Consider the following 20,911-nt stretch of genomic DNA (forward strand, 5'->3'; position numbering starts at 1 on the left):
TCACCATGTTCCTTCACCTTGTTTCCTTTTCTTTCTCCCTTTCTTTGTGCATCATGAGTTTAGTGGTCCACATCTACCCTCTTTGACATTCACACGTTGGTTAGATCAAATGAATAAATCAGCAAGCTGTATCCATATTTGAATTTATTGAGAAAGAGCTTTTTTTAAACAATAGGTTATCCATAACCTCATAAAATTGTAGTCAAGGTATTTTCTCTAATATCAAAGGAATGGGGCGCCGCATAGTGCCAGTCTGATGATTCCTTAGCTTTGAGCAACTTTCCCCGGCCCATGGCCTGCTTGCCCCGGTCATGTCTTCCTTTATATCAGCCAATCCCACTCACCCTCTCCGGTTTTCGCCCTTCATGATGATGACCCCTACCATAGGAAGATTGAACTCATCCAGAACGTGCACAATCAGGTCCCTCGTATTGCGCCAGTCTCGATTGCTCCGATATTTTACGCACATCACCACAGCCTGCAATAGGTTCTCCTCATCCTGGTTCATTCCCACTGGCCCTGCCGTAAGCAGGGTCATATCTGTACTGTCAATCGCGGCCATGATTCTGCGTTGTAATTCCCCATGGACTGGCCAAATCGGATCGGATTTCTTAGGTGCCCGGAAGAAAAATGTGTACGCGCCCGGGTCTGATACTTCGATATTGACTTGTCCAAGACCGGCATCGGAAAAGTGTTTCCAGATCTGGCGACATGCCAAGATCCAAGAGTCATCGAAGGTGTTACGGATGGCAGAGAAGATTAAAGTAGGCATAAAATTGAAAAGATCCTCTGTGTGCTGGCATTCTCTAAGCTTCATAGAGAGTGGGTAGACATTGTGTTCAGCAAGGGTTGAAAAGATTTTTCGGAAGAGAACACAATCCTCAAAGATGTCGTTCAGAGGGTCGTTGGGTTTCAATTTTCGCATTTGGACTGGGAAAGCGCAAAGGTATGGGCCTCCAGCCCGTTTAGTTTCGTTGATAAATCCATCCGGTTCAACATGCCAGATGCCAGTGTCATCATTTCTATCGCAGCTGGTCCTGATGCGACGGCCATCTTGAACAGGAGAAGCGTAGGCACAAATGTTGTGGGAGCCTTTGGAGACGTTTGGCTCATCATCATCGATGTCAAGGGGGGCTTGTGATGATCTAGAGCTAGCAGGCGAGAGAGATCGGGGGCCGACTGGGGAGAACGTGTCAGAGGGATCTTGAGAGGGCGAGTCAGAGCCATCGTCACTGGCAGAATCCGCGGTATCACGGCGTTCAGCGTCAGGATTCCCTTGAGTGCAATCGCCAGACAAAGCGCAGGGTTCTTCGATGCCGGAGTTGTCGGTGGAGATTGTGTCAAGGTCATGGTTGGCGGCAGAGTTGCACAAAATAACAGTTTCGGCGTCGGAATCAGACTGAGAAGATGTTTCCCAGACAGCGCGGTGCCTACAGCTCGGGCTTTTCTCGGAGTAATCGTCAAGCAAATCGCTTGTTTTCAAGACGTTGTTCTCTGGAGAGGTCTTGTTCAGGCTGTCAGGGGATAAGCTATTGGGCGAAGATGAGCTGGAGCCATTCATGGAGGCGTCATATCCACTCTCAGATGATGAGTCGGAGCTATCAGAGCTACCCGGAGAGGAATTATCGGACACGATAGCGTTTCTAGGCTCATGGACCTCATGAGAGGATGAGGCGGACATGGCTTTGGCTTCAAGATCGAGACTCGTCACGGCAGGAGAATTGGAAATGGTGATAGGTTTGACGTCAGATTCTTTCTCAGCAGGAATGTCGCACATAGTGAGAAGAGGATTTTCCGATCTGGGTCCAGTGGACGCCTCAGACATGGTGATGGTTTGAACGTATCAATAAATGAGAAAAGTGCACGCCAAGGAGATGCAAAAATTGAAGAAGAGATGTTGCTGTTCAGCTCACCCTGGCAAGATATGGGATGAAAGAATTTGCGAAAACTGATGGGGAAGTTGGAAAAGATATAAAGATGAGGGTTGATGGGAAAGTGTGGAGAGAGAGGTGGAGTAGCAACGTGCGGCTCAGAGGTCTTGGCACACCTTAAATGGCTCAGTGAACAAGAAGTCAGAGCAGTCCCTTGATAGATCGTTCAAGTTTCAAATTAAATTCTAAAAACTCCCTCCTTTCTATATGAACCAAGTGTTATTGTCAATCAGGGCCCAGATGACTTGAGACTGAGCTCTGCACATGTGGGTCTTAGCAATTTTTTATTCACAATCACCTCAATGAGATCACCATATTCATATATCCGTACGGTAATTGATGTTCTAAAAGGCCTAGCTAACAGATTAGGTAAGTTCATTTTCAAATGCACAATCCCTTAGCAGATCGATAATCGCAATGGTTGTTTTAGGACTAATAGGACCACCGCATCAATCTTGTCAAATGTTTCCTTCTGTATAGTTGCTAGATAGCCGGTCATTAGACGGACCTATCCCCTTTGTCCTTGTTGTATGGCATATATTAAGAGTAGTAGCCTTGAAGGCGCATAGTACTTGTCTGCTTCACCTAAGTGAGAGTTTCACTGGTTAGTTTACCAAGAAGCTATTGGTGTTTTGTACTCATAAATGCATTAGTAAGACAGGATTACCATCTGCGGCAATGATATATACGATGAATTTCTTTGAAATTCACTCTGACAATGTATTCTGAACTAAAGCAGTGTCGAAGAGGATTACAATAATGACCAACAGGAGGTACAGAAGACCATTATCACATATCATTTTCCGGGATACTGGGCCCACTACATAAGATACATCAACAATATTGCCTACATAGTCCAGCTCAATAGTGACATAGTCATCCTTTTTGTCATCCTATCAACGACTTGCCACTTTGACATTGAAGGGGCTCTCAATTGACTTGACATAGCCACTTATTTGTTGCAGCGATATCCAGGAAGCGAGCGGATCGAATCGCCAGCATAGCCCCAAGGCGGGTCACAGTTGCCAGTAGCACGGTTGAAGAGATAGATGCGACCTAACGCTCATATGAGTATGTTTCGTGCAAATCAGTAATTTTATAGTGTATCCATAGGGCACTTACCATCCCTACACTGACAATAGGTACCAATACCACAGTGAGGGTCGGCACTATAGTGTTGTCAATATATTATTTGATATAGCCTAGAACCTATGTGTGTCAACCTACAATGGGAAACATCCACTTGCAGAGGGAGGAGCGTTGCTATGTATCTCAACGGCTGGGGCTGCCAGCCCTATGACGAAATTCATAAGACCAATGAAGAATCCAGCGGCCCGCATTGTGTAAGAGAGAAAGAGATTTTTGCTTTGTTTACAAAATAATCACTTTGGCAAACAAATAAAGCAGTTAGCGCAACTTGCTTGGGCTCTCTTTTATACCTTTTCTTGCAGGAATATGCTAGCCTGTCTAAGTTCTATTTCAATCTATCCGACACACCTATCCACAAGGTTTTCTTCTTCCTCCGTCCCTCTGTATACATTCAGAATTCACCCTCCTGGAGAGAGAACAAAATTGGAATCTGCTGATAGTCAATTGCCGAATGTGACACCATTGGTCTGTTTCTAAACATTTTCTATATCGTATCGACTTTGGGACGCAATCTTACCTGTGTAGTATGGTAGATCAATATATTGCTAAAGCTGGAATCCTTCAAATGGACAGGATATGTGAATCTGTCCCTTAGAGAGTTCATAGAAGTGCCAGGGTCTTAATTGCGCATTTCTAGAATATAGATAGCTTCTGTCTCTCAAGATATGTTTGCTAGCAAAAGAATCTGTTGCGAAAAATTCCTTCCGTCATACATACAAGAATGAATTTCGACTTTCTAGAAGGCAACATCGCACATGTACTTGACATATAATTCGGAGTTTTTTTAAGCCGAAATGCGTTACTCAATATAAGCCGGAAATCTGAGTTCGGGGCAATGAAGTTAATGAAACTCCGTTTCTCTTGAAAATGCAATATTATTTTTAACGATTTTATAAATGCGAGATATATATTCACTTTAGGTAGAATCCTATTACCGAAAGAACACAAACTATTTAAGCATATTGTATACAATGCATGGTTATTCCACACCCAAGCTAGTTCTATATGGTAGGAATTCCGCTTTTATGGGTCTATTTAGTGGTACCTGCCAGATTATTCTTTCGCGAGGAATTTATATATGATCAAACAGTAGGTTGCTGCATATTCCGTGAGGCATTCATGCAGATAGTGTTTGTTGCGCCTCCGTAGATGAAGTCTCTCTTTGTATCCGATAAGTCATAGTAGTTTATTTATGTGAGAATTATCTTCTTACTATTTTCCTTTTCATCATGTTTAAACCTGCTTAGCGTTTATCCGCTTTATTTCCACACAGCTTTAATCTTGACCAAAGCAGCTATAATACCAAGACTTATCTAAATTATCTAGGAAGTTGATGTTGCCGGGTGAAGGAAGGCAAACGGCAAACGGGTGCGTTGGTCTCAAGGCACCAGCCTGTTCTATATATTGAACTTAGTCCTCATCCCCAGCTCTTTCCCTTTCCTTCCTTCTATTTCACATCTGCTTTTTCCATCACCTTGCGAACAACTGCTGTCGAACTTTATCAGCCTTTTGGTGGGCTATCATATAGCTTCTTCTGCCTTTGACCATCGAATAGGCTCTAGGTATCAACCACGGCCACTGTCATCGGGTTCGACACGGATGAATCTATGCGAGTGAATTGACTTCAAAATAATTCATACCCGAGACAAGGGTTGGCAATATCACCCCTAAACCCGTGATATAAAGCTAATTAGCTTCTAGATCTTCGCTCCCCGGTGCTCCATAGCTATATCCCTATATATCCTGAAAATGGCACTGGTCAGAACTATCGGTATAACAGGTTAAATGGCTCATCTAAATGACCCAAGTCGCTATCAAAGGACGTTGCTTCGCATCCGACTGAGAAAATGTGGACTGGAATGTATAATACCCTCGAGGGCTCTATTTTGCGCACTATTGTGCGTAAGATGGATCTTACTGGGGTGCAAATGGTGATGTGTGTTCGCCGGGGAGAAAGCTGGAATTCCAGGGACTACAGAACCACCGTGCTAGTGGTTTACAATTCGAAAGAGCCCCCCAGACATCGCAAAATATCCACCGAAAACATCCGGAAGCTTCTGGATACCAACAATCTGTTGGGAGTTGTGATTGAATTTGTACGGGGGGAGTTTGCCCGAGGCGGATCTAGCCTGGGGGGAAAGAGCTAGATCGCCAGGCCGTGCAACAACTCCCTCGCAATCTCACATAATTCTGGCACATTGGATGAACCTGTAAGATTTGAAGAGCCTCCAGGGCTGGAATGTGGCCAATTCTTACTCAGCACCACTCGAGTCCCATTTTGATGACGGGGGACCACTACCAGGTGGGGCCCATCCAGCTACATTCCAACTTTCCATGCTTGGCTAAAGTCTGGCCTAAAAGATACACTCTTTTTGGGCACGTTTGTCGTGTTTATGCGGCTGAAGATGGGGAGACGGAGTATTAAAAAATGTGACTCACTTGTTTCCACTGCCTCAACCCAAGTGAGATGGTTCTAGAACCTGAAATCTTCAATAGAGTTCGGGGTGGCTTCAAGAAGATTAGAGCGGGATTTATTTATATTGCTATGACAGACACCAAGGGGTGTTAAATTGAAATTTGAACTACCCAATGAGATTGAAATTTGTTCGGGAGGGGGAGTGAATGTCGCCTTGCTTATTTGGTAGGAGGTATATAGGAGCGGGAAAGACCTCTAACTACACGGGATGAGATCGTCAAAGAAAGAGTTCACAGCTACGTTACATAGCCAAGGTTTCCTGGTCTGAGAATTGGTTACAGAGGTTCGATATGTCTACTTAAAGTCTTTGAAATCAGCTCAATCCGAGAGTTCAAGCAGTTTAGGTCCGGTAATTTCGAAGATTTCAAGACGATGATAATCATATCACAAACCAGGCTCTTTCTCTTTCTCTATTACATGCTCATGTATATTTTCCATCCTAAGTGCGACTGGATTTTGTCTTTTTCGAATCCAGATAGCGTTCAATCCTATTTTTGCATAATGGTGAATGTTCATGGAACACAACCCACCCAATCTAGGGAGAGTTATGGCAAGTAAAGACCAATATCCGTTAGGCCCAATTTATGTTACCGCTTCTCTATTGGGCGTTACATCATGTAGAGAACAGGTGTCTATACAGTCAACACCGAGCCCGCTAACCGCTTGCCGCATCGAAGCTGTCCTGGGACTCCTTTGACTGATGCCCATTGAGAGGCTCACTCTCTCCAGCATAACTCTCAAATCGCTTATTACGTCGAGCAGCCAAGGGTGTTTGAGCCCCCAGACCCAATTTCCCAATAACATCACTCTCCTCTGACTGGTCACCGACATACCCTGGAAGTTGATCAAGTACATCAACTTTGTCTGTCTCTCGACCAAGAAGCAATGGCATCTTATCCGCAACAGCTGCCCCTATCCTCATCATGGTAAACGAGTCCAGGGATGAGGTCCATCTCGGGATTATAGCCGCGTAAACCGCAAGTGGAAGAAGAATGAAAATTTCCAGAGCTAGAAGAATCGAAACCAGAATAAGGCCTCCTCGGGAGATGACTGGTATCTGGGTATCACTTCCCATGTCAAAGCTTATCTCCAGGTTCTTTGATTCATCGTCGATACTGCTTTCCATCCAGGCTTGGTTGGCAATGAATGCAGCGACATCAAAAACATTCTTTACAATGTCCGCATCGTTGGCGAAAAGGGTATTAAGCCATTCGGCTATCACATTATCAACTTCGGGGTCATCGGTACCACCATCCTGGCTGGGGGTACAGGAGTACGATGGCCCATCATCTGACAGTGAGAAAAACGCGAAGGGAAGTACGTCCGCACAACCAGAAGAAGATATAGGGTTTCTCGTGGATGGATCGGAAGCTAGATTGGTTGTGTAGTTCTGCGAATGAGCAACCCTAGATTGGATAGAAGATCCATTTCCAAAGAGGGCCACTGCTATTGTCAAAAGTGGCCCTCTGTTTGGAAGCTGTTCGAACGTGTAGTAGTCCTTGAGGTCAATCCGGTGAACTTTATTGTACGGGGCGCTTTCGGAGCCAATCAGGATGTCAGTGACGAACCAAAAAAAGAGAGAGAGAGAGAAGAAGCCAAAAAGACAGGTTCCTTTCCCGTTTGAAGCTTACCCGTCTCCGGAAGTGCCTTCAGGCTCACAATGTTCTCCACAACCGTATGATAACTCTGGACACTTTTCCAATAGAGGGCCAGCTACTTGGCCGTTCATGTAGTTTGGCAATTCAAAATACCCGGCCGTGGTCTCGAGGGCGATCTTAAAGAGCGACCTGCTAGAGAGCTGTCCAACTATAGTAACATTCAAATAGAGCTCCTCGGTGAAGTCTTGACGATCGCGTGTATTATTCCAAGGCGTGTTTTTGACATTTGCAGGCATGCAAGCTTCGAGGCCCCAAGCAGTAAGACGACCAGCCTCATCATGATTCTCTTTCCCATAATTGACAGAAAATGCGCCTTTTCTTTTGTCACAATCTTCAGGATAGTCCTCTGCGGAGATGCTCTCATACCGCGTGCTGGAATTGATGCGAGGCAGAAATTGCTGAATGAGACCAGTATTGTAATCATTGGGAAGCTCGGCCAAGAATGGATTCTCAAGTCGTGACATATTGCCGAATGTAGCCCCTCCCTGGTTACATGAGGGCAGGAGGGCTCCAGTGGTCACATTGATAACACAGGAGACATTTGTACCTTGCCAAAGCTGAGCTTGTCGCTGGGTGGATGTTGTCGTAGCCAGGGCCTCGCGTGTGAGAAGCAAAACCATACTCGATTGTGGAAGAAGGAAAGACTCCCATTGGTCCGGGATGTCTAGGAGATGCCAAATCTTTGTAGGCCATGTCGGGGTTTTGATGATCTCGGTCGACAGAAACATTTGCTGGAGAGGGGAAATGACCGAGCCGAGGAGGTTCGCGAACATGGCTAGAAAAAGGAACGAGCTTCCATACCGCTTCAATCCATTTGTTCCACTGGAGAATGTTTTGATGTATGTAAAGATATCGGACCAGCCCTTGTCTGCAAGTGTGACCGCTTGTCTAAGGCTGAGGCCCTCACTAGGCTGTCGGCGCTGAAGAAAGATGACTGCGGCGCTGGAGCAGACAGCCGAGGTTAAGGGAATTGTCATGACACTAACAATGGACTGCATGACCCGGGAAGCACGATACCAGCGTTCGTTTCTCTGGTACAAAGCCATGACGTCTGCATACGTCCATCCACTGGACCCTTGACCATATTTAAACTCGTCACTGGGGCTGTCGCTATCCTTAACCCAAAAGTCGTAGTGTTGGGTCGTGATAGGACGAAAGGAAAGGTAGCAAGTGACAACCCATGAGAAGACCGCCAGGAAAATATACAGAAGCACCAGCAACAGGATATACCCAGAGCGGTGCAGTGTTGCTGATGGCAGGATTTGGGGAATAGGCTCTAACGGGCGTTGTTGATTTGCACTTTGTCGTGGAGGGGTGTCTTTGTCTGTAGGGGCTGGAGTCGGATCATTGCTTTCATTCGACTGGCCGTGGCTTATTGGAACAGGATTCGAGTTCAAAGGCTCCATAGTTCTTAGACTAGAGATCAATTTAGTATTAGAGGATAATTATCATTTATGGAGTGAGTTATCTACTGGTCACTCTCACAAATAAATAGATGACTTCCAGCCCCCAAAAGTTGGCCCGGGGGCCATGCATGACTGCGGCTCAGTGTGCCTACATGGCGACTAGGTAAATGTATTTGTTGTTTTATTATTGGCGAATAAAGAGCCGGAGTGCATTACGACAAAGAGTGTTTGTAGTTCAGATTCGAAATAGTCCAGTGTTGATATGCCTTGGTGCCTTGTTTATCAGGCTTCAATAGGGGTAACTATTTAAGGCTCAGTTTGTTTGTAACTAGAGAATAATAGTTTCCTTACTCTCTCTATCAATTCCTTCCTTTCTGTCGCCTCTTTTCCATCTCCCATCTAACTACCAATATGGGGTGCACTGACCCAGTATATATCAGTGCACCATGTCAAACTTCGGTCCCACAGCAGGGTTACAAGGGCCGACGTTCCTGACATGAAGACGAAGGGCTAGACACTGCTTCGAACAGCAACCCGGGCATATCAAGAAGGTACATATACAAGACAAAGTAAGGCAGATGGAGTCTCCAGAGCTGTCCAAGCTAACATATCACAGCAAGAAAGGGCTACCCAGAAACGAGGACCACATTACTACAGTCCTACCTACCACATTTGATTGTGTTTGGGGTTCCGTTATCCCAAACAACCCCGATGGTGATGATCTGTGTCCTCAGTGCCATCGAGCTATATATCGAACAAATGTTCTTGTCGAAACTAAGTAGACTGGTCACGCCAATGGTTTCGAGTGATCCAAAATGGGAATGGGGTTACTTCAAGATTCTCAATAGCCCATCTATATATTGGGTCACCACACCCAACTACCACTCCCACTGCCTGGAAGGATATCCCACCCACGGCAGGCGGTACGCCTATTCTCATCGTCCGCCAAGGCAAATGGCACTGTCCCTTGGCAAAAGAGAAGGGTTGTACTTTGTGATTTAGTACTAGACAGACGCCAAAAGGCATGCAGAGAATGTTCGTGGTTATAAGTCAACTCGGCCAAGGTTTTCTTACGCGGAAAGGATCTCAATTGTGACAAGGCCTTTGTCTCGAAATCGAATGCAAACAAGTATGTCAAGGAGGTGCACGACCAAGTGAAATGATCCCGAACTTGAGCACTATTGCCACAAACTCTGGGGCTCACCTGCTTCCATTGTGTGAACCCCAAAGAGAATGGGCATCCAACTGAGTACGTCAATAGAATCCAACATTGGCGAAGGCATGGCATTAAGCCTCAAGATAGCATGAGGCAACGTCTGAAGGTACGTCACCCAAGTGACGTCGCGATTGAAGATAAGATCAAATCTTTGAACGCTGGGATCGCTCTGATCCGAGAGGATCCCAACTATGTCAAATTCCGCGAGTACCTACACCATGCGAGGTGCGAGTGACTTCGATTGTGTTTCTTCGAGCTCTTGGTGCAAAGTACACCGCTTACAGTCAAGGGAGGGAGGAGTGAACCTATACATATACTATATCCGTTGGCGAGTGAAGAGCTGGAGTTTAATTAGGCCGACATGCGGAACAAATGTGCACCTATACTGGACGTTCTTGTCGGAGCTGAAGGGCTTTCTCCAAGATGTCAAGACATTCCAGGCAGCTGTGAATCTCTTGGCCCTGTATGCCTCGAGGTTCAAGACAACAGTTGCAAAATGGGGTCCAAAAAATCTTGATTAGGCACTCATTGAAATTCCCCGTCATCGGGTGGGGGAGAACATACTAAGAATCTTCACTTCTTTTTCGCACTGGGTCTTGACTAGACCCCCCGGGGACCGAGTTCCAGTCAGGTAACCTTCTTGTTTTTACTTTCTTCTTCTGTCTATTCTTCCCCAGAAGTGCCAACAGAACTAGATGATATCAATTGTGCGAACCATGTATTCGACACGTTGTACATCATCTTCTTGGACTCGTTTTGAGAGACGGTGCTCACCTGAGAGCGAAGGCTGTTCATTCAAAGATGGGCCACGCCGATTGTAGTGCCCTACAAGACAAGGTTGACGACTCAGATGATGATCTGAAGACATATTTGAGCCATGAACGGCTGCACGAAGCCTGTGACCGAGGCATGGCCCTGGAGCCCGGGGCTAGCTGGAACTAAGAGCTCCCGGCAAGGAGGAAGCTCTGTACGGGTAAGTCATTCCGGAACTTCCCTTCGGCAAAAGTCTGCTAACTGATTTATTTTCCTTTTAGATCACCTCGATGTTTGATGTCATGACTTTGCACTTTTACACACGAGAGACATTTGACCCGTATCTAAATGCACGACAGACAGATACAGCCTGGGTACCACTAGCGGTTAACTCTAAGGCGCCCACGGTGAAGCTTTTGATGATCGAAATAATGCAAGACCACCAAGCCAAAGTCAACGCGATCCCGACCGAGGCAGATCAACTTGGAACTGCGGCTCCTTCAGTAAAGCATTGCTTCTTTTTTCTGGCTAGTCAACAACCACCCATGGTCCTGTGACAAACACCACGCCTAGGAGTCAGTAGAGCTGGCCGACATGAACATGCTAGCATTACTATAGCCATGAGAGCGATATTGGCAGGCGGCATATTTCCAAGATCGTGAAAGACGAGTTCGACACGCAGGGATAACATGACTTGTTCGTCAACGCACAGATCGCCATTGAAAAGTCAAAGAAGATCCGCACATAAATTGTTCTCTGTTTGAATTACGTATTGATCATGATACAAAACACTGGGAGAGAAGCCAGTGAATCCGACCTAGATTCAACTGAGATTGAAACGATCGAGGCTAAGAAAAAGTATCACAAGCCTGCGATTGGCAGTAAGTTCTCACGCCAAGTGATATGCTTATTTTCAATTACTGACTTAATATAGGAGCCAGCATTAGCAAGGTTATTAGCGAAACTGGTTGGTTCTACCAGTTTTGCTGTGGACAGTCCCCGTCCTGCTTGAAGGGATATCTCCGTCTACAGCAGACTTTACCTGAGTCGTCCGAGGGGTCTACTGACACATCTTTCTCGGTCTATCCCGCTGAAATATCACTTCAGGAGATTTCCTTTCTTGTGAACCCAGGCACCCTTTCAAGCGTCTTTCCAATCGTATTCTCGAGCATCCTTCCAGCCGGCATCCGAGTTTTATGCAAGCCGAACGATGCTCTCAGCTCTGGCTTATTTGATTGGAGTCGGTATACTTTAGTTCCTCTTGCATGTTGAGATTCTAGCATCAACGACTGAATGGAATTGTTCAAAATAAGTACCTTGTATCATTCAAAATCAATAAACCAAGTAAATAAACATAACCCAGACTACATGACAGTGTCCATATCAACGCCCTCACTCTTTACCTTCATCTCCTCTTCCGTAGGCTTTCTCCCCCAAACCCTCCTCCTATAAAACATCAGCCAATCCGTTCCTCGATAATCAAAAGAAGAGAAAGAAAACTCACGCATACTGCCACATATGAACACGTGGATCCTGCAATTCCTTCCTAGCCCTCGCCGATAAAACCTGCACCTCCTCCTTTGTCCACGGCGTCGGAAACCCAAACTTAGTAAGAAGATACATGCCCCAACCCTCCGTACCAGCCGTCCACTGATGATAATGCAACCTTCCCGCTTCTTTGAGGGTAGGGTCTCGCGCCCACGGCCCAACAGGCCACCTATACTCCTTCTCCTAGATATCGACAAAGCCCGCCTTTTCCATAGCGGCGCGCATCGTGTCCAGTGTATCGAGGGGGTGGTTCCATTCCTTTCCGGCGCGGAATACAGCTTCCGTGAACTGGACCATGCTGGAGTCTGTGGACATGCTGGAGTCTGAGCAGTTGATCCGTGGGTCACCTTCTATCTGTTCAATCCAGCCTCCTGGGTTTAGGCTTCTGTTGGGTTTGTGTTAATTTGATGTTTGATAAGGAGAGTTATGATGTTTATATTGAGGCGGGGAGGATAGACAGGCTTACTTGTAACACTGGCTGAATAGACCGTCCCATTCTTCCGGCGTGAAGGCGCCTATTAGCTGGCGCATATGAATCAGGTCAAACGGCTGGCGCCAGGTCCATTCTTGTAGGACGTCGTCGACTTCCATTATGCAGTTTGGGGGGATCCACTCTCCCGGTGGGGGGAAGAGGTCTACGCCTCTGACGGTTGCTGGCTTGGTTAGCTCACTGTCTGGGGGGTATAAGATGTATGTATATACTTACTATCTGGGAACATGTCGGCTACATCGCTGTATTCTGTTAATCGGTGTTCTTGACTTGGGAAAGTCTGCTCTTACATGGCCCAGTTGCCTCGGCCTGTGCCGATGTCCAAGATTTGCTTTGATTTGGTCAACGAGTGCATTTATGGTGCTTTAATTCTGGTTGTATACCTTGAGCTCTTTTACTGGTGCATGAAAGAGTGGGTTTGGAGTGTTGGCGTCCAAGGGTATACAGAGGAGGTGACTGGGCGAGTTAGCTCGTGTGTATTAGTGTGGTGGTATCAAGCTCACCCGGCCTCTAAACTCTCAAATTGTTGCTCGTCAGATGGACACCTGGAGGGAGATTAGAAGGGATATAATCGAATTAATGTTTGGGTATGTACCAAGATGCACCCTCCCTCACAGTCTGATACCTGATATCTTGTCAATATCCGACCTCGGTAATTCGAATATATGCATACCGTCTTCCATTTTCGAACACTCCTCTGTAGACAGAGGATGCTAGAGAGGTTGTTTCACTGAAGATTAGGTCAGAATGATTGATACTTACCCAGTGCATATACTTACGAGGCAAAGTCAGTATCTACATAGTCGTCGCGTCCAAGGTCATAGTAATCCGGGTCCTATAGCTGATATTAGATCCCCGTGAGTTGTATAAAGGGTCTACTTACAATCTCAAGTGAATTCTCCATGGCTAGAAGTACTCAAAATAAATAAATACAATTCTAAAGCGAAGAGAAGATGCTCATTATTTAACCTGGTTTTGTGGGCTAAAGACAAAAGAACCCCTCAGGGATCGAGACGGATCAAGACGGATACAGGACTCTTTACAGCTTTAGTGCTTCGACTACTCATTAACCGACCAACGACCTTACAGTTGACCCCTTGTCTTTTCAAGGCTATATTTTATCCACCTCTCGACCGTTGTGGACGATCGGGAAGGATTGAACCAATCAGCGAGAAATGAGAAATTCCACCTTCCGGTCGCAGGTCCAATCTTGAAGATTTTCTTTTTTACTCTTCTTATAAAAGGGGAAAAGAGAGAATATCAAGAAGATACAAAAGTAGATATCACCAAAATGTTGCCTGAGGAGAGAAAGGCGGAGAGTTCGGCACTTCAACCATCCACTAGACTGACTCTGTCCAATCCTTGTCCATATCCCTGTCAATATGCAGCCTCTGATTGAATAGGTTTAATGCATTACATCCCGCGTCTTGGTCTCGGCGCATTTTCAATTATGACGTTTCTGACTCGGATATCTCAGTCTCGGGGAGTACACATTAGGATCTTTTGAAATCCTCTGTGGCATGAGGTACGGAACACTCTCCGTCCACATACGTACCTCTAGGACTTAGCCTAGGAAGGCGGGGGAGGTAGGAATCCGGTCGAACCTCTTCTCGAAGCTCTCGAGGCTCTCAAGGCTCTTAACAGCTCCGAGGTCTAGAGTCTAGACATGACAACACATCCCTCCACAATTAATCTATGAGGCTGACAACTTCTTCAGACTTGAAATCCCTGAAGCTGCTTGGACAATGGCCTTTCGTATAGAAAACTCTCTCCTCTTCTGGTCCGAGCGCCAGCGTCAAATGCTGGTCAGTCATTGGCCACAGCCATGAGAGCAGCACATCACAGTGCAACATGCATTGAACCAACCAACATCATCAATTACCCGCCCAACTCCAAGACAAGTTGATTCTGCACTGCTGATCGAATCGACTTGCTTAAAAGAATGCCATAGCCACCTCAAGGCGGATTTCTTCTCTTTTTTTTCTTCAGCGAGCGTTTGTTGTGTTTATCTGCCCTATTTCGAGTGATCCTGAGCACTGGTTGCCTGGACTTTTTTCTTTCTTTATCTCTTCTATACTAATTTTTTTACCACTTTTTACTCTCAAACGAGCTGTGCTCTTTGAGATTCTGCCTTGCTTCGGATATCCTCGAATTTTACAACTATTGACAGTTTACTTGTCGCCGGTCGACTTGATTTCGCTGTTCAACAGATACCTACAACAAACTCAATTTAATATAACCTCGCTCGATTATTCTTCTTTCTTTGTCGGACCGGTTCCCCAAAGATCAACAAAGAGTCCAGATTCCATCAACTTGACAACCAAACTCCGGCAGTTTTAGGTTGTTCTAACTATACGATACTCTTTTGATCTTTTGATCCATACGACACCTTTTTTTTAAATTCCAACCTTTTTTGATACATTTGATTCATTATGGCCGCCGTTCAACTCAAGTTCTCCCTCCGGACCTCGTCCAACGTCAAGACCGTCCACCTCGTCGGATCATGGGACAACTACCAACGCCAGATTCCCCTGTCCAGCGAAGGCAAGCCCGGCGCCTGGGTTGGCAAGTTCCGCTTCCAGACCTCAATGCTCCAACTCGGAGGCCGCTACTGGTACTACTACATGATGGACGGATACCATGTGTCCCACGACCCCGCCGTCGAATATACCGTCGAGCCCACCACCGGCCGCAAGCTGAATATCCTCGATGTCCCCGGCGGTAAGCCCACCAGCCGCTCCCACGCCCCCAAGGCCAGCCGCAGTGACATCGCAACCGGCCGCGCCCTGTCCCCCTCGCGCATCCAGCACCCTAAGCCAACCAAGCACTACGCCTCCCGCCAACTTCGCGAAGCAGATTTTGCCCCAACCGTCGACGACCTGACCCGCCGCTTCGCCGGCTCCCGTCTGTCCGATGAGTACTCGTACTCAAACAGCCCACCCAGCTCTGCGGGTTCATCTCTCTCGTCGCGGTCGTCATCAGGCTCTACCTCGCCATCCTCGCTCTCGTCCATGAGCGAGCCCCCCGTGCACTGCCGCTGCGAGCGCTACGGTATCACCCGCAAGGGTGACCGCGTCAAGCTCGACTGTGGTGGTTCCCGCTGCGGATATGTTGAGTCTTCCGATGATAGCTGCTCTGAGTCCGAGTACGAGAGTGACGAGGAGTACTGCCGTGCTCGCAACGCTGTTCGTCGCCAGGGTATTGTTGTCCGTCGGTAGATGGTGTATATCTTGGTGAGGTTGGGAGGTTCGCTAGATCCTGCACGCCTTGCTAGGTTATTTGCTCCATTTGTTCTTGCGCTTGAATTCTCCGGTCCGTTGAGACTCGATCATGCGTTTGTTTTGATTTTTTAAAACGATAAATATACCAAAAACAGCCCGAGCCGCGGGTGGACTGGTTTCGCGCCGCGGTTGGGCGGGGACGATGGTTGTCTGTGTGAGAGAAGGGGATGTGAGGGGAAAGAAGATGAGATGAGGAAGAAGAAGAAGAAGACATCGATTCAAATATTTCGATGTGGCCAACACCCACCCTGGATCATCCAGCCTCGTGGACTCCGACAAGCTTATCTTGAGCCGGTCACAGTCTGACCAGCACAGGCCATAAGATGACAAGATCTGCCCTGAGCCTCCTGGTTCTAAAGGAGGCCTGACCAAGATGAAAAACGGTATCTCGTCAACCAAAGAACATCCCTGATGTCATGGATTTGTCCATGCTTTGGTCTAGGTCTTACTCCGAGATACCAATGAATAATGAGATACGACCTGCGTCCATGTTCAGTGTAGATAGAAAATTATTGTAGTTGTAGCTACAAGCCATAACTAAATATAACCATTGATAGATATCCTCTTTATAAACGGCACGCTCCCAACAACGCTTGGAGTCTACGAGTATGATGTTTTGTGGAGATTGCCAGCTTGGAGTGGGTGGGAGGTATGTGCCTTGAGCATGGGTATAGGTGTGCTAAGTGCGTTAGCCCCGGGGAGCATCACGAATTACTGATCTAAGACCCGGTTGAAAAAAACTACACATAAAGTGTTTGAATTCAAATATGTAGGGCCGGTTATTGTAATGCGAAGGCCAACAATCCTCCAAGACGCCGCGAAACAGGCCAAGCAGATACGCATTTTTCCAGCAAGATCATTAAAGTACAAATGTGAAGAATTGAGCAACCATAAATCAACGCACCGAAACCCCAGAGCGATCGGTGAACATCCGGGCGGCAATGTTCATGGAGGCCAGCTCTTGGAACAACAGCTTGGCGGCGTAGGGGATGTGGACTTGCGAGATACGGTGCTTGTTGTTGCAAAGACGGCACTCGAATAGACCCTTCTTCAGTTTCCTATAAAGACAGTTAGTTTTGTGACGAAAAGGCATAAAGCAGGGATTGGAAAACTCACGCAACTGGCGTCATCAGGCCGCAGTCGTCGCAAATATGAACACGGAACGGATCAGAAACATCAAAGAGACGCTCCTTCAAGAAAGCACTAGCACCGTGGGCGATCATACAATCACGTTCCATCTCTCCGAAACGGAGACCACCATCACGGGCACGACCCTCCACAGGCTGCCGGGTCAGAATCTGAGTGGGACCACGGGCACGAGCGTGGATCTTGTCGTCCACCATGTGGCGCAGACGCTGGTAGTAAGTGGGACCCAGGAACACCTGCGCCACCATCTTGCGACCAGTGTGGCCGTTGAACATAACTTCGAAGCCACGCGACTGATAACCGTGCTCACGCAGAAGACGGGAGACCGAGTCGACAGTGACATCAGTGAAAGGAGTGGCATCACCCTCAAATCCACGAAGAGCAGAAACCTTACTGAGCTGACATTCGATCAAATGGGCAATGGTCATTCGGGACGGAATGGCGTGGGGGTTAATAATCAGATCGGGAACGACACCTTCCCGAGTAAAAGGCATGTCCTCCTGTCGGTAGGTGATACCAATGGTACCCTTCTGACCGTGACGAGAGGCGAACTTGTCACCAATCTGAGGAATCTTGGTGGTACGCATGCGAACCTTGACGAACTTTAGGTCGTCATTACCAGTAGAGATCAGCACCTGATCAACAATACCGTTCTCGGTACTGCGCAGAGGCGTCGACACATCAATCTTTGTGTGTGCCTTAGTGCGCTGGCCGAGCTCCTCCGCATCAGCAGCCAACGGAGCTGTCTTGCCGATAATAATATCTTCTCCAGAAACACGTACACCGGGAGCAACGATGCCGTCCTCGTCCAACTTGTCATAAGTACCCTTGCGCATGCCAAGGGTGTCAATCCGCATGGGTTTCTCGAATCTCTCAACAACTTGTAGTCCCACCATCTTCTCGGTGTCCGCATAGGTACGGTAGAAGAGACTGCGGAACAGACCACGATCGATACTGCTCTGGTTCATAATAACGGAATCTTCCTGGTTGTAACCAGAGTAAGTCGCAATAGCGACAATAGCATTCTGACCGGCGGGCAACTCTCGGAAACGCAGGAACTCCATCGACCGAGTGGTGGCCAAAGGCTTTTGTGGGTAGTAGAGAATGTTGGCCATAGTCTCCATACGCTGCGAAAAGTTGGTCAAGAAAACACCCATAGCTTGTTTACCCATAGCAGACTGGTAGGTGTTACGGGGCGACTGGTTATGATCCGGGAAAGGAATAATACTAGCGCAAACACCCAAGATCATACTAGGGTGAATTTCGCAGTGCGTCCAGGTGTGGGCGCGCTGGCTGAGAATCGACCGAACACGCTTGTTGGGATCGCTGGTTTCGTCTTCTGGCAGAGCGTAACCGGCCTGAAGCTGGCGAGAGATCTCGAGATCCTCAGGTGTCATGACAATCATGATGGTTTCCTCTTCTTCTGCGTCGACATACTCAACTGCTCCAGAACGCACCAGACCATCCCATCCGAAGTATTGTTCACGGCGTTCTTCTGGGCCCAAGTCTGTTGGCAAGTCTTTGTCGGACTCGAGCTTTCGAATGTGTTCCTTGTTAAGAACCAATCCACCCGAGTTCTCACTCTTAGGATCATTATCGATAACGAAAAGTGGCCGGCAGACACGTCCAGTATCGGTGAAAATTTTGAACTCCCGTTCACGAATGTCACGAATCAAACTGACTTCATGGGAGATCATGTTTCGTCGACGCAGATTCTGCATCGTAGTAACAAGATGCGAGGGGTCCCGGTGGATACCCACCCAGACACCATTAACAAACACCTTTGTCGCGTTGGGGGTCACTTGGGGTTCGAACTCTTCGAGGACTTCCATGTTGCGCTGAATCATGAAGTCCACGATGGGCTCGGCAGGTGTACCTACAGTGATGTAGCACATCAATGCCAGGTTCTTGACCAGACCACAAGCTTGACCTTCGGGTGTCTCAGCTGGGCAGACCAGACCCCAGTGAGTATTATGGAGTTGGCGGGGCTTGGCAATCTTTCCATCTCTGCCAATGGGTGTGTTCGTGCGGCGCAGATGAGACAATGAGGAGGCAAATGTGTAACGACTCAGCACCTGGGACACACCAGCCTTGGCGGAAGCCGCCTTCTTCTGTTCTCCCCAGTTACCAGTAGCAAGGGCATACTTCAATCCACCGGTCAGTGTGCTGGCCTTGATACCAATGTTGAGATAAATTTCGCGATTGGTCTCAACGCATCGCTGCACGTAACGCTGGAGATCCTTTGTGACTCGGGTGAAAAGAGTCCGGAAGAGACTGGCCAAAAGAGGACCAGCCAAATCGAGTCGCTTCTTTCCGAAGTGATCACGGTCATCCACATCGCGGCGACCGAGAGCACACTGAAGAAGTCGGTGCACCATGTATCCAAGGAAGAAAGCTTTGCGGGTTTCACTACCCTCGCTCTGCGAAATGTGAGGCAGCAATTCCTTCTGCATAATATCCCGGGCGTAGCGCACACGACGATCGTGGTTGAGGTTTGTCTGTGACGATCCACGCTTGGCAATGAAATCCAGGGCAACTTCACGGTCCTGGATGACGAAGCCCTCCTCAATACATGGCTTCAACATCTCCAACATGGGGGTATCGTTGCGGTCATAGCAAATGTGGTTGAGGATATCTTCATCGGAAACGACGCCCAGCGCACGGAAAACGACGACGATTGGAATATCGGCCTTGACGTATGGAAGTGTCGAGCGGATAGTCGGGCCGAATCCTCCTTTAGCGCTGTCACCCTTGGCGAAAAGCTTCAAAGTAAGCGACGAAAGCATGCGCGAGCCCTTCTCGACCGCACTTCGAATTTCGGCAATGTATGGTGTCGGGCTGGGGGGTGCCTTCTTGAAGACTTGGACGATGTTGCCCGCACTGCGTTCCTGTGCGATCAAAACCTTCTCACTGCCGTTAATGACGAAGTAACCACCAGAGTCGTAGGGGCACTCGTTCCAAGCATAAAGTGACGCTTCGTTCAAATCCTTGAGGATACAGTATTTAGATTTCAGCATAATGGGCATCTTTCCAATGAAGACTGTTTCCTCTTTCATCTGCTCCTGGGGCAACTGCTTCGTTTCCCAATCGAGGTATGTGCCTTGAGGCTTATCGTTCTCGCCCTCATCGTCATCGTCGTTGTTGGGCTTGCCCATCTTCTCACGACCTTCCATAATTTTCTTTGTGACACCGAGGTAAAGTGGGGAAGCGTAGGTGAGGTTTCGTAGACGAGCTTCCTGGGGCAACATGATCGTGGTTGCGCCATCACCTTCAGTAACGGATGGGCGCGAAAGCATGACTGTGCCAAATTTGAGCTCGTAACGGCGCACGACGATCGGCTCGATTTCGTCTTCGGAGGGGGGAGAGTCTGATCGAGAACCACCTGGCCTTGTTCCTCCACAAGCTCCTGCATGGTCGAGGAGATGAATTCATCGAATGAGTCCAGTTGCTGAGAGACGAGACCCTTAGAGTCAAAAAAGGACGAAATCACCGTCCAGCAATCCTCGGAGGTGATGCCCTCGTCCGCATCATCGTAAAACTCATCCTCGTATGTCTCGTCGTAGTCCGCCATTATTGCGGTGAACTCTGGTTAGATATCGATTGAAACAATGAGGAGGGGAATAGGAAACAAGAGAAGCGCAAGGCGCGTCGGCGTGGGAGCAGGTCTCCGCGAGAATCGCCCAACGCGCTGCAACACCCGCCTGTCAGTTTCTGAGAGTGGGATTATTAAGAAGTCAAGAGGTCAGAGACAAATGCAAAAAGCAAGGCTGACAAACTTGGGGGATGAATGAGAGGCTCCCCGACAATATTCCGATGAAGGGACTGATCTCTAGACGTTTGGATGCTTCTCAGCTAGG

General features: G+C 47.6%; 11 protein-coding genes across 11 annotated transcripts; 5 read left to right on the top strand and 6 right to left on the bottom strand.

Annotated features, from left to right (window-relative positions):
• Positions 1 to 340: 340 nt before the first annotated feature.
• Positions 341 to 1,825, bottom strand: N7517_010285 (uncharacterized protein; the record flags this gene model as incomplete). The annotated part of the gene is made up of 1 exon (XM_056728008.1): positions 341 to 1,825. One exon carries the CDS (start codon positions 1,823 to 1,825, stop codon positions 341 to 343), a length of 1,485 nt encoding a protein of 494 aa, XP_056573823.1.
• A 1,058-nt stretch (positions 1,826 to 2,883) lies between these two features.
• N7517_010286 (uncharacterized protein) lies at positions 2,884 to 3,271 on the bottom strand (the record flags this gene model as incomplete). Its single annotated transcript, XM_056728009.1, has 3 exons — positions 2,884 to 2,987; positions 3,054 to 3,100; positions 3,159 to 3,271. The coding sequence occupies 3 exons, from the start codon at positions 3,269 to 3,271 to the stop codon at positions 2,884 to 2,886; spliced, it is 264 nt and encodes an 87-aa protein (XP_056573824.1).
• A 1,558-nt stretch (positions 3,272 to 4,829) lies between these two features.
• On the top strand, positions 4,830 to 5,227 carry N7517_010287 (uncharacterized protein; the record flags this gene model as incomplete). Its single annotated transcript, XM_056728010.1, has 2 exons — positions 4,830 to 4,838; positions 4,889 to 5,227. The coding sequence occupies 2 exons, from the start codon at positions 4,830 to 4,832 to the stop codon at positions 5,225 to 5,227; spliced, it is 348 nt and encodes a 115-aa protein (XP_056573825.1).
• Positions 5,228 to 6,211: 984 nt separating this feature from the next.
• N7517_010288 (uncharacterized protein) lies at positions 6,212 to 8,620 on the bottom strand (the record flags this gene model as incomplete). Its single annotated transcript, XM_056728011.1, has 2 exons — positions 6,212 to 7,091; positions 7,188 to 8,620. The coding sequence occupies 2 exons, from the start codon at positions 8,618 to 8,620 to the stop codon at positions 6,212 to 6,214; spliced, it is 2,313 nt and encodes a 770-aa protein (XP_056573826.1).
• A 1,159-nt stretch (positions 8,621 to 9,779) lies between these two features.
• N7517_010289 (uncharacterized protein) lies at positions 9,780 to 10,071 on the top strand (the record flags this gene model as incomplete). Its single annotated transcript, XM_056728012.1, has 2 exons — positions 9,780 to 9,835; positions 9,882 to 10,071. 2 exons carry the CDS (start codon positions 9,780 to 9,782, stop codon positions 10,069 to 10,071), a joined length of 246 nt encoding a protein of 81 aa, XP_056573827.1.
• Positions 10,072 to 10,713: 642 nt separating this feature from the next.
• N7517_010290 (Helicase C-terminal) lies at positions 10,714 to 11,146 on the top strand (the record flags this gene model as incomplete). Its single annotated transcript, XM_056728013.1, has 2 exons — positions 10,714 to 10,809; positions 10,871 to 11,146. 2 exons carry the CDS (start codon positions 10,714 to 10,716, stop codon positions 11,144 to 11,146), a joined length of 372 nt encoding a protein of 123 aa, XP_056573828.1.
• Positions 11,147 to 11,367: 221 nt separating this feature from the next.
• N7517_010291 (uncharacterized protein) lies at positions 11,368 to 11,861 on the top strand (the record flags this gene model as incomplete). The annotated part of the gene is made up of 2 exons (XM_056728014.1): positions 11,368 to 11,470; positions 11,524 to 11,861. 2 exons carry the CDS (start codon positions 11,368 to 11,370, stop codon positions 11,859 to 11,861), a joined length of 441 nt encoding a protein of 146 aa, XP_056573829.1.
• A 92-nt stretch (positions 11,862 to 11,953) lies between these two features.
• N7517_010292 (class I SAM-dependent methyltransferase) lies at positions 11,954 to 12,982 on the bottom strand (the record flags this gene model as incomplete). Its single annotated transcript, XM_056728015.1, is given in 6 exon segments — positions 11,954 to 12,035; positions 12,094 to 12,320; positions 12,333 to 12,522; positions 12,604 to 12,790; positions 12,844 to 12,869; positions 12,918 to 12,982. 6 exon segments carry the CDS (start codon positions 12,980 to 12,982, stop codon positions 11,954 to 11,956), a joined length of 777 nt encoding a protein of 258 aa, XP_056573830.1.
• A 10-nt stretch (positions 12,983 to 12,992) lies between these two features.
• On the bottom strand, positions 12,993 to 13,531 carry N7517_010293 (uncharacterized protein; the record flags this gene model as incomplete). Its single annotated transcript, XM_056728016.1, has 5 exons — positions 12,993 to 13,083; positions 13,131 to 13,172; positions 13,301 to 13,357; positions 13,407 to 13,462; positions 13,511 to 13,531. 5 exons carry the CDS (start codon positions 13,529 to 13,531, stop codon positions 12,993 to 12,995), a joined length of 267 nt encoding a protein of 88 aa, XP_056573831.1.
• A 1,528-nt stretch (positions 13,532 to 15,059) lies between these two features.
• Positions 15,060 to 15,845, top strand: esdC (GTP-binding protein EsdC; the record flags this gene model as incomplete). Its single annotated transcript, XM_056728017.1, has 1 exon — positions 15,060 to 15,845. The coding sequence occupies one exon, from the start codon at positions 15,060 to 15,062 to the stop codon at positions 15,843 to 15,845; it is 786 nt and encodes a 261-aa protein (XP_056573832.1).
• Positions 15,846 to 16,715: 870 nt separating this feature from the next.
• Positions 16,716 to 20,625, bottom strand: N7517_010295 (DNA-directed RNA polymerase II core subunit RPB2; the record flags this gene model as incomplete). The annotated part of the gene is made up of 3 exons (XM_056728018.1): positions 16,716 to 16,966; positions 17,025 to 20,392; positions 20,437 to 20,625. The coding sequence occupies 3 exons, from the start codon at positions 20,623 to 20,625 to the stop codon at positions 16,804 to 16,806; spliced, it is 3,720 nt and encodes a 1,239-aa protein (XP_056573833.1). The 3' UTR covers positions 16,716 to 16,803.
• Between the last annotated feature and the right edge of the window lie 286 nt (positions 20,626 to 20,911).

Source organism: Penicillium concentricum (assembly GCF_028827145.1).
Source record: "Penicillium concentricum strain IBT 3081 chromosome Unknown utg000006l_segment0_segment0, whole genome shotgun sequence".
Taxonomy (NCBI): Eukaryota; Fungi; Ascomycota; class Eurotiomycetes; order Eurotiales; family Aspergillaceae; genus Penicillium; species Penicillium concentricum.